The sequence below is a fragment of the Antrostomus carolinensis genome, unplaced genomic scaffold, assembly GCF_000700745.2.
Source record: "Antrostomus carolinensis isolate BGI_N321 unplaced genomic scaffold, ASM70074v2 scaffold27143, whole genome shotgun sequence".
In the NCBI taxonomy this organism is placed as follows: Eukaryota; Metazoa; Chordata; class Aves; order Caprimulgiformes; family Caprimulgidae; genus Antrostomus; species Antrostomus carolinensis.
In genome coordinates this window covers 3046-14785 of record NW_010303576.1, presented here as the reverse complement: position 1 = coordinate 14785, position 11740 = coordinate 3046, and the positions used below count along the sequence as shown (strand labels likewise).

Here is an 11740-nt window from a genome sequence, read left to right as displayed (position 1 = left end):
CATAGAATGGTTTGGGTTGGAAGGGACCTTAAAGATCATCTAGTTCCAACCCCCCTGCCATCAGCAGGGACACCTTCCACTAGACCAGGTTGCTCAAAGCTTCATCCAACCTGGCCTTGAACACTTCCAGGGAGGAGCACCCACAACCTCCTTGGGCAACACTTGTTCCAGTGTCTCACCACCCTCACAGGAAAGAATTTCTTCCTAATATCTCATTTAAACCTACCCTCTTCCAGTTTAAAGCCGTTATCGCTTGTTCTATCACTACCTGCCTTTGTAAAAAGTCCCTCGCCAGCTTTCTTGTAGGCCCTTGTAGTTATCAAGGTTGTTCTCATAACAATCTTCACTGAAACCAAACCACACTGCTTTCTAGCTACTGAGAAGAAAATTAACCCTATCCTAGCAAAAAACAGGACACCAGGAGTAAAATAGCTGTTCTTGGTCATTGATAGTATACTTCCTAACACAGCCTGATTGAAAAAGTATTCATTGCTTCATACTAAGCTCAGTTAAGTAGCCTTCAGCAGTAAACTAGGCCTCTTTCAAGTTGCTGTGTACTTTGATCTATGTCACAAACCAATTTCATCAGAAAACAGAATGAAAACCTTTGGAAACAAGCCTCATTTTATGGAGAAACAACTCTAACACCTCTAAACAAAGAGCAGAAATTACTGGTGTGCAATTCAGGAAAGACTGAATCAAACAGGTTTGATCAGAGTAACCTTCCAACCATCATAAAGTTTACTTTGTTTTGTTTGGCCAACAGCAGAGTACAGGTAACAAGTTCAGATTTTTTGTAATAATCAAAAATTTATTGAGAATTTGTACAGAAAAAAAACCAACCCAAACGTACAGAGGTAAGCACTGCTTAGGGAAAAGGCTTGGACATTTTATGGTCAACAATGTTTTATAGTAAAAACTGAACTGTACAACATTAGGTAAGTTCACTGTCTGAGACAAAAGATTTGTTTTCCCTGTTCAGACCAGTCTTTGTGAAATTGTCCCTTTACGAGTCTCCAACCTACAACAGAAAACAAGAGAGCATTTTAATGTTCTTCTAAAGAAAGAAGTACGTAAGGTTATGATGGCATGTTGATAGTGTTCATACATAGTTACACTAGTTGGAAATTAAAAATGTAGCATTTAAAATGCATGGAGGCAAGGGATTCCTTCTGATCACAAAACTATCCATCTATCTGTTTAATCTATCTATCTGTTCATAAATCTATCAGATTAATCTACCTGTTAAAAGAAACAGTCGTGTGGAAGGTATACTAAAATCAAAGTACAAATATTTCTGTGTCAAAATGGTAAACAAACCATATTCTCTGAGATGCAGTGGGCTTAACACTTTCTCTGTCCATGCTCAGTGTTTGAAATTATAACTATGTTCTGTTGTAATTTTAAATATCTCCTCGGCCCTGTGGTCGAACCTGTTTGGCACTGCCTAAGTTGTGCTGCTGTCCATCTACTGACAGTCTGTTGAATGGAATGATTTTCATTGCAGCTTTCTTCATGGAGTACCACCGGTCACGCCAAGTTGCCCATATAATGCCATTGTCATATCCAGATGGACCAGCATCTTTCGATGTGTACACACCACCTAAAAAATACCAGTTGGAGCAAAAGAGTCAGTTTCTAAAACAGTTAATGCGTCTATACATTTTTCTGGTACTAACACCTCCATGGCATGCCTGGGCATGCTAACAGGCCCCACTCACTGTCCTTCTCCCCCTAGTATGCTTCTCTCAGGATGGATTCTCCCACTTTGGGCTGGAGAGCCGCCAGTTCCTACTGCTTGTGTTAACAGTTATTGCAAAGAATGGGCTACACCAGCTTTGGAATATCCAGATGGCAAAACATACTCAATGAAAGTGACCCACTTTTCTCTCTCACTGAAATGTGTCCTGGCTTACAGGTATTTAGAAGATACTCTACCCATATAGTATTTGCCATTGAGGTGGCCAGCATGACATCTGTTCATCCACCATCCAGATCCATCTTGTTCAGCACAGTTGCCAGCAAAGTTATCATTGTCATTATCATAGGTACTGAACCGCATGCCATTATGATAGGTAAAGGATTTGTCACTTGGATCATCCCCAAAATCAAAGCCATCAAAGGCATCCCCAGCTTCACCACCGATAAAGTAGGCATAAGTCAGTCGATACTTGTCTTCTTCACTTCCCACTTTGAATACAGCATAGTCAGCAGTGCTGTTAACAAGGGAGAAAGAATGGTGAATATGAGCATGCTGCATTCTCAGTACATGCAGAAATGAAAAATACATAGGTGTTGGAACTGCAGAAAAGCATTTATGGCATCCAGGCATTTGAAAATGAATTGGTTCTGCATGACTGTGCCTCAGTTCAATGACACACATCCAACTAACGTTTGTGCTCCAGTATCAGGTGTTTTCTTACTACTAGTCTTCAGTGATGTATGAAAGATCTATATTATATAAACACACATATACATATTTCCCAGGTTCGTAATGCTTAGGTTACTTAGGTCATGAGGAAATTCTTGGTGGGAGGAAGGAGTGGATGTCTCAAGAAATGGCAAGGATAGTAAGCCCTCCTAGAGAATGGAATACATAGAATAGAAAAGAAAAGAAGAGAATAGAACTGTTAAATCAGAAGGGGCCTACAACAAGGTCATCTAGTCCATAAGATGCATAAGATGTGAAGAAACTTGAAGAGAAGAAACAGATTCCTTCTGCCAAATAAATTAGGGCTGCCAGTACATGGCCTTCAGACACACACGTGTACTTGGCAACAAGTCACACACGGTGACTGCTATCGCAGCTGTGAGTTCAGGGGCCAAAGCAGTGTCCTATGCATGTTAGCAGGTCTAAGGGCTCCTCATTTTTTCAGAGAGCCGTACAAACTGATGCAGCAGTGGGAGCAGTAGGTTTTAAGCTGTCATTTTCAGAAGCATCATGAGCAAATACCCTTTTTTGCCACTCCAGTCCTCCAGTTCTATGCGTAAGGTGTATGGCAGAGTGGACTGCGTAGTTATTAAATGAATCTTTTCATTGCCTAGCCAGAACTCAGTGGTGTCATCTGGAGACAGATGTCCAAATCCTTCCTTGTACTGAACCCAATTTTTCTTGAAGTCCTCACTGCCATCCAGTCTCTGGGGGAAAAAACAAACAAACAAAAAAAGCAAAAACATCACTCAAAAAGATATATATTTTATGTAGGCAAATAAGAACATAAGAACATAGCATAAGTGCTAATGTTTATTACCAACAGCTTGCTCATGGTAATAATATATAAGTGGCATACCCTCTGTAATACTGTCCAGCCGTTGCCATATGAGTCAATCTCACAGTAGACTAGGAATGACTGCTTGGCTCTTTGAGGCTTGATAAAGTAAAGACCACTTTTTCTGGCACCTTTATTTGCAATGTCTTGACAATCTGAAGTAAAGATATTCAAAGGATCATCATTAATCTAGCTACAGTTCTATCCTCACATTTATTTGCTAATGTAACTTTCTTAGTTCAAGAAATACAATTCAACTAAAGGTCATTGTTGCAACATTAGCTATTTAGTCCGCATACTCTAATGTCATTGCCATAGAAAATCCTACTGAAGGTCACAGGACTTGTGTAAGATGAGGGGGAATTTAGTCTCACATATACTTTAAGCAACTTAAATGTAAAATATAGTAATTGCATTAATTTCTATACCAACAAAAAGGAACTTTTGAAGCTAATGGAATAATTAATTTTTTTTCAGGTGACAGTAAAAATGTGATAATAAGTTACCTTTTGTTTGTCCTGTGTCCATGGAAACTCTACTCATGTCCCTCATGTTTAGCATATGTTTTGGTATAATCATATTTTGTCCAAAAAGGCCAAAGGAGCAAGTGTGACCTCTGTTCCATCTGAATGCCTTGTTTGCAGAACATCTACCTAGCACTTATATTGCTCCAAGCACTGTGTTCATAACTTGCAATCTTATATATTTTTGCAGAAATCTATGGCCCATAAGATTAAAATTAACTCATCACTGTGATGCCAACTGGTGATACTTGTAACTGAATTAACTCTCCACCATACAAGAAGCATTTTGCGCACCTCTTCCAGTTGTCTCCTGTATTTCAGCCGTGTCTCTGCATGGCTCCTGACAGTGTGACTCAAGCTCAGCAATCTTCTGTTTCAGCTGTGTGATCCTGTTGCTGTTCAATATATGTGTATCTGTCAACTGTCTGGACAGAGAGACATAAAAATGGCTTGTTGTTTCAGCCGTTTCTGGATATGTAAGATACATTTCCCTGCACACATGCCTCACCTTTGTAGCATGCTGCTACATACACCCCTCTAAGAGGGGTGACTCACAGAATCACAGCATGTTAGCACTGATATCTAAAGTTGAAAGTTGAGGAAACTAGCCAAAATAGGAAAGCACACGCTCAACCTTATGCAAAACATGACTTGACTCTAATCAGCAAAACTCAAACCAGTAATTAATATATGAATATGACTCTATGGAAAGTTTTTCTTTGTTCTCCTGAAGTAAATGATGAATTATTCCTCTTTAATTATGGATGCATTTCTAGAACAGAAATGCTGTAAATAAACTGCTGCAAGTGTCAGAATGCCTAAATTGTCTTTGATATAATATTATAGAAGTGGAGATTTTTCTACATTCAGGTAAAAAAATGTATCCTTAAGATTTAGAAAAGTTACTTATGTTTTCAATTTTATTTTCAGTGTCAATTTACAAAAGACTACCACTGAGTTTATAGTTACTTATGATTTATATCAATGTAACTGAGCTGATTTTCATAGAAATATGCAGCAAAACTAGCCAGAGTGAAAGACTGTACAAATATTCCACACACTGCACTATAGCACAAACTCATATTAATAAAATATCCAAAGATCATGAAAAGAAATTTAGGAGTAGCTGGCACAGCAAAAGAAACATAAATAAAAATACCGGCATGCTTCCTGATATTCTTATCTTGCACTTCTTGCACAATTAATGGTTTATGCAGATAAGCAGAGAATGCAATATCAGATCCTCATGATCCTTCTGTGTCATGCTGGCAGCTACTAATGACAGTGTGGGCACAATGGTCCACATGAGCACAAAAAACCTTTCTTAGGGAGCCTTAGCTGCACTTGATAAAAGGATGGAAAGAAAAGGATTTGGATTGTCAAGTGATATAAAAGATGAAAGATACCTACTGTATAGTATTTTCATGAGACAAAATAGTGTTTTCATATCTGATAATTTCTTCAATTATTTTCTTGGACTTTTGAGTAAAATCATCAACTGAATCTGTAAAACAGACAAAGGTATAAAATTATTGCAATTAGGCAAATTAAAAATCAAGTAAACTACTGTGATAGTTCCACCAACACAGCTGTTCACTCACTTCCCCCCCACGCCCAGGGGACAGGGGAGAGGACTGGGGGGCAAGAGTAAGGAGACTTGTAGGTTGAGATAAGAACAACTTAATAGTAGAAATAAAAGAAAACTTAAAATAATACTAATATTAAACTAGTAGTGAAAACAGTAACAGTAAAAATGCAAATGAGTGATACCCAGTGCAACTGCTCACCACCCACCAACCAAGCCCAGCCCGTTCCCAGATAACGATCCCGGAGGAGAGAGACAACCCCAAACCAAAACCCCCATCCTGGAAGTGCAAGAGCCCGAGCAAAAGTCAGAGAGAGCAAAAGAGGAAGAGACCCTCACTAACATACTAGACTACTCGCTAATATACTATGATATGGAATATCCCATTGGCATATCCAAATGTCAGTTTAGCTTATTAATGTAAATATTCCTCACCCCCTTAGATCTTGTGCTTGTGGACTAACAGAACACGAAGTCCTTCACTTCCAGTGACAACAATGCAAACACTGGTGTGTTATCAGTGTCTCTCTCATAACAAATCCCAGGCTGAAAGCAAAATGCAGCACTGTTCTAGCTACTGAAAAGAAACCCAGCTCTGTTCCAGCTAAAAACCAGGACAACTACATAAATTATATTTTTCAGCTGTGCAGTTATTTTTATATTCTCACTTGGTAGCGTCTGCTTCTCTGGAGGATAGAGGCTTTGGATGTGTTGAATCAAATGTTCTGTTGTTCCTGTGGAGTTAGTAATTTGCTTCAAAATTCTCTCCATTTCCAGCAGTTCATTATCCATAGTGAGATGGTATTTATTAAAGAAATCTGCAATGCCACAGGTCGTTGGGCAGTAGCTACCCTAAAGAGTAAAGAATAATAATTTTCAAAGTTTCAGGAGAAAAAAAAAGAGAGTAGAATATTTGGGTAGGGGAACTTTCAGGCACTGCTTAGACAAACCATTGTGGATGCAAAAGGGCAGGTATTTGCCACTTTGCAGTATTTGAATTTACAGAGGCAGTTTAGTTTCACACTGCGTGTATGTACACACAGCAGGAAAAAGGTGCATCTTCTGGATATGTGCTTTTGTCAACAGCGCAGCCTCCTCTACATTTTTACCAAGCATACACTTCTATTAATAGATAACGGGTTTAAGCACAGTGTGTTTAATGAGTATCGAAAATAACAATGAAAATCAAATAAAGCTACAGGTGATAATGGTAGTTAATGATCAGCATAGGAAAGCTTTAATTAGGCTCTTAAGATAAAAGAAAATTTTTCAGGTACTTACAAATCGTTCATCTAATATGCAGCAGTTTTCTCTGGTAGCAATGTACTGAAGAGAAGAAAGAAGACCATTTTCAGTGAACTTTCTCCAACAGTGCTTTCTGCACCAACGTGTTTTCTAACCCTCTCCTCACTTACCGCCATGCTGGTAGAAAAGAGCAGGGAGAGGAGAGGCCCCAGGGGAGCCCAGCTCTGTAACCTCAGCACCATCATGTCCGTCCCACCAGGCACTGCTGGCTGCTCGGTGCAGTTGTGCAGTCAGCAGCCGAAAATGTTCAACCCAGCACAGGACGGCAGGGGTTTAAGGGAGCAGGCTGAAGCTGGGGGCGGGCACCAGGAGGTGGCGGGAAGAGGTGGGGTAGGGGTTAGAGGTGGATTCCCAGAATTTGCACACATCTCTCACTCCTCCCATTTTCAGAACCTGCTTCCCACTTATCCATCTGTGCCAGCCAGGAGGTCTCAGGGGAGGGAGAAACATGAGACAAGTCATGGAGATGCTACTTCTAGTAACATGAGCATAAGAAAACTCACACATTGCTTTGTGATGGGGCTGGCAGATGTTTCACTCGAACAGCACAAGGAAAAGCCACAGTAGCTATCCAAATTATGTGTAACAACTATCAATAGCCTAGCAATAAATACTATTTTGCTGTTATGTAGTGCTCTCCCGTCACAGATCTCAGTGTGCTTTGCAAAGAGAATCGACATAATTTTCCCTATCCTGCAGGTGACAAAACTGAGGCAGAGAAAGGTATGAAGTCATGTTAGGCAGTGGCGTATCTGGGAAAGAAGCCTGCGGTATTTCTCACAGGCAATGAAAGCATGAATCTTCCCTATCCTTCAACTCAAGGAGTCCACTCAAACAACTTTGGTTGAGGTTTCCTTGCTGAGGAACTAATGTCAGTGTCTGCCTCATTCAATACACCTACAAGACTGGTGAGAGGCTCCCTCTTCTGCTACGGTCTTTATCCTGGCCAAATTATTTTATGTATGTGCTTCAGCTTGCTATCTCTATTAATAGCTTTCTACTCATGCACTGCACCTGACCTTTAGGCTGTGACTTCTCCAGAGAAAGCCTGTTTTTGTGTCTGTACAATATCATGTCCGATGAGACAATGTTGAATGAGGCTTTTGACTTCAATACACGTTTGACCAAATGATGAAAAGAACAGTGGGACTGGGGCTCACTTCTAGAACTGTTGTTGGCTTTGTGATTTCAGACAAATGACTTCATCTCTGTACAGCAGGATCGATGTTTCAACTTTCCTTAACAGGTATTTAAAATCCACAGACAAAAGCACTCTATAGAAGCTGGATGTTCTATTATTACAAAATTAGATATGATTATGCCCTGAAACATGGAAAGTTGCTGACCTGTAGATCCTCTTTTCATCTTGTCACATCTAGTCAACCGGAAGGTTCCCATCCTGTTTGAGGATCCAGCCACAGAAGGAAATCTGAGCATTTATGATGCTAAAAATCAGATTTGTGGGACACTTATGTGAAACTGAAGCACTGTTCGTGGGAGAGTCAGCTTTCCAGTAATTGTACTGATGACCGGTGAATTGGTTGCCAAAAGTCCTTTCCAAAGGATGACTGACACTACAAGTTTACCCTTCCAAATCTGGCATTAATTACCTTCAAGAGTCATGTGCAGAACATGCTTCCGTTGTCCTTACTGATACAAATAGGCCATGGCTCCACCTTTTGCATGGTTAGTTTTGTTTCCTAAAGAGTAAAAATAAAGTAAATAAAACTGGGTAAAAGTCTACCTGCTCTTGTGTTTTCTATTGTTGCTTCATTAGTGCTGCTAACATAGACTCAGGAAACTACCAGTGAATCTCCTCGCCACTGCTGCTCACACATTGCTTGAGTTTGCTTTGCTGCTTCACTGGCTGCAGGTCATGGCATGGAGTCCAGAGGATCCTGGAGGTACAATTGCAGCCACTGTGCACCACCAGGATTCCTTAGATATGACCATACAGCGTGAGGAGGTTGCTGGTATGAAAAGTAACTGGCGCAGCTTCAACCACAGATGTACACTCAAAAGTGCAGATAGGGGCATAAAGTTAATCACATGATAGGTGAACCACATAACACAATCCAGGTATCCCTCATCCTTTAACAGAGTAAAGAACACACCCTTCCCTTTTCTCACTAATAGTAGTACATGTAGGCTTGAAACTCTTTCAGAATTATTTGGTAACAGCATACGGAAAAATTTGTCTTGTGTTCCTAGGCAAGAATTTCAGGAGTCAGAAAAGATGACAACAGTCAACACTGGCAGTAATAGTTTAGTTCATCTTGAGATAAAATGCCTAATATTTTAGAATTAAAATATTAAAATGGTTGTAATGAAAGAATTCCAATGCATAGACTTTAATTGTTCTAAATAATTGGCTAGTTGGATGGGTAAAAAAAAAGGATCATTATGCCTACACATGGGTTAGAAATAGGAAAATTGAATTTTCAGTGAGGTGCTTGTGTGACACAAAATTACCACTGCATTTATAAATGTGGCCTAGTTGTATTTCTGGTTGCAACCTCTGGTACTTCTTGGCATCAGATGTAAATATTTAAACCTCAAGGAATTTTTGTTTGCTTTACATGGTCATGATTCAGCCTTGAATAATTAAACCCTTCATATCTTTGCTTCTTTTCTTCTATGGTTTCACCTAGCAATAACTTATTCCTGCTTTTCATAAGTTGAAAACAATGGCTATTCTTAGTGGAATGGCTATGTAGTATTTTTCCTCCCTTACATACCATTTTGCCTTGGTTGGTCCTGGCTGCAAAATAGCTGACCCATTTACCAAACAAATGCACTAGAGACCTAGTTGTACCCTGAGACGTGTCCAACATAATTTGACTGTGTTGATTTTCTGGTTATTTTTTTCTTTCCAGTAAGTCTGTTTGCTGATTTGGTAACAAATGAGGAACGATTCGTGTAGCACAGGAAGAAGGGAGAGTTCTCAAAATGAGTTTACTTTTTCCTTGCAATTTATTTTTCAGCAGATAGTAAAGGTGAATCATTATTTGTGTAAAAGAGCCTTCTTCAACTCAATTTTGATTAGTGTTTTTGGCAAACAACCACTGGGAGACTATCCAACACCTTCCCATTATTTGTAGTAAATCTTCCCTCAGAAATACGAATCAGAAGAAATATGCTTGTGTTTGCAAATTAGTTCCCGAATATCAGAGTACTCTTATGGCTGTCTTGGAAAAACAACTGTTTTTTAAATTTATGACTCATACTTACATGCTTTAAGAATCCAACTTGAAAAATCAGTCTATACCATTTCAGAAATGCTACAGTGATCCATTCTAACATTTCTAATGGGGTTTTGTTATTGTTTTAACTGAAAGTGCTCAGTGGACTTGACTTGAACTTGCTTTCCCCTCCCCCCAAGATACTCCAGAGCTGATTTTCTTAAGTAAAAATAAAAACCAAAAATAAATGTTGAAAACTCCCAAAAAGTAAATATTGAAAAAAAATTGCCTCACTTTGCTTTGCTATCCATAATCAATATGCATTACCCTGCTTGTACTTCTAGTAAACTATAGAGATTAGTGGGCAAAATCCCCTTGACTGGGTCAATCAATGAGTGAATGAAAATTAGGATGAGAAAGAAAGACGACTAAAAAGCTATTACTGAAATTGCGCTACTAGTGTGCTACAAAACCAACTGCTTTACAAACAAGCAAAAAAGTGAAAATGAAAAAAAAAAGGTTTTGTAACTCATCTTTCTCTTTCTCTTTCAATATTCTTGGGCAAAAGGTAAATGGCAACATTTTTGCCAATCTGATAGTCTACTGTGTACAACAGACTCCTTCCTCACCTTTCCTGAAGTGAAATGCCTGGAGGATTTGTGAGTCAGCAAAAAACAGCTCTCGGTTGCTCTACACTGGAGAGGCTTTTGTTTCTTTTCACTTATGAAACAAGTACAGATACTCGCTATGCTTCAGTTCAAATACAGGCTATAAATAGTTCTGTTTCTGAGGAGAAGTATGAAATTTCTGTAATTCATGTCAGCTACAGCTTTCCATTTTGGAAAGAATTAATGGAATATTTTGCAGTATGCACACTGTGATCACTTTAGAACATATTCTTAAATAATGATGGGATATTATATTTTTTAAAATCTTAGCAGGGAAACTACACTGCTGCATGATTGCTAAAAATCATTTGGTTTGTGACTCACGTTCTGGTGGTCACTTTTTTCAGTACTTTTTCTACAGCATATAGCAATGTAAAAGACCCTTTTGTTTCTGCAAAGAATAACCAAGAGGTTTTTTTGTAGCTAATGCATTATTGTTCTAATACACAGCTCTTACTTTGATTTCAAGTATCATTACAAACAAATTTTGAAAAGTATTTAACAATCAAAAAGGCCAAAAATCAAGACACCTTATCTTTACACTACTTCTGAAAATACTTTATGTCCATAAGCCATGTTTGATGGGCTGAATGAGCTATTATTTTTTTTAAATCCTATAGTCTTTCTTTTTAATCCTTACTTACTTTCACACATTTCAGATTTTATTTAAACTTCATTCAAATGTTAAGGAATCAAGAAAGAACATATCTCCTAAAAACAACAGAAATGTGTTACAAAGGAACAAAATCAATATAGTTCAGAAGATAACATATATTACTGCATTGTCACAACTGAGGTTTTTCTGAGTCCCAGAGCATAGGATGTTACACTTCAACATGCTAAAAATCTACTCAAATACTAAACCCGCAAACCATGAGTTGGGATCAGTTAAACATCTTTATTGAATGACCTTTAAGTTGTTTGTACCTTATATAGGAGCATTAGATGCACCATGGTAAATTCTCTCCCTTTACTGATTTACAGGGATCATTTTCAACTGTTGATCACTTAGAAAAGGTTGGTTTTCAGACTGTCTGCAAAAGAGAGATTGCAATGTATGCTTTACCTTGAGGGCAAGAGCAGTGAACTCCATTTGTTAAACAAAGAGATGCACTAATTTGTGGGAATGAGATAAGTAATAAATTCAAATATTTGCTGAATATTTTGTAATTAGTTGAGAGGACAGAGCCTCAATAAACTAAACAGA

At 38.6% G+C, this 11740-nt stretch overlaps 1 protein-coding gene across 1 annotated transcript; it reads right to left on the bottom strand.

Moving 5' to 3' along the window:
- Positions 1 to 850: 850 nt before the first annotated feature.
- On the bottom strand, positions 851 to 6868 carry FGG (fibrinogen gamma chain). Its single transcript, XM_010164155.2, has 10 exons — positions 6794 to 6868; positions 6660 to 6704; positions 6047 to 6230; positions 5204 to 5297; positions 4088 to 4218; positions 3291 to 3424; positions 2954 to 3138; positions 1939 to 2216; positions 1434 to 1603; positions 851 to 1021 (listed from the first exon to the last, which is right to left on the bottom strand). The coding sequence occupies exons 1-10, from the start codon at positions 6866 to 6868 to the stop codon at positions 1007 to 1009; spliced, it is 1311 nt and encodes a 436-aa protein (XP_010162457.2). The 3' UTR covers positions 851 to 1006.
- Between the last annotated feature and the right edge of the window lie 4872 nt (positions 6869 to 11740).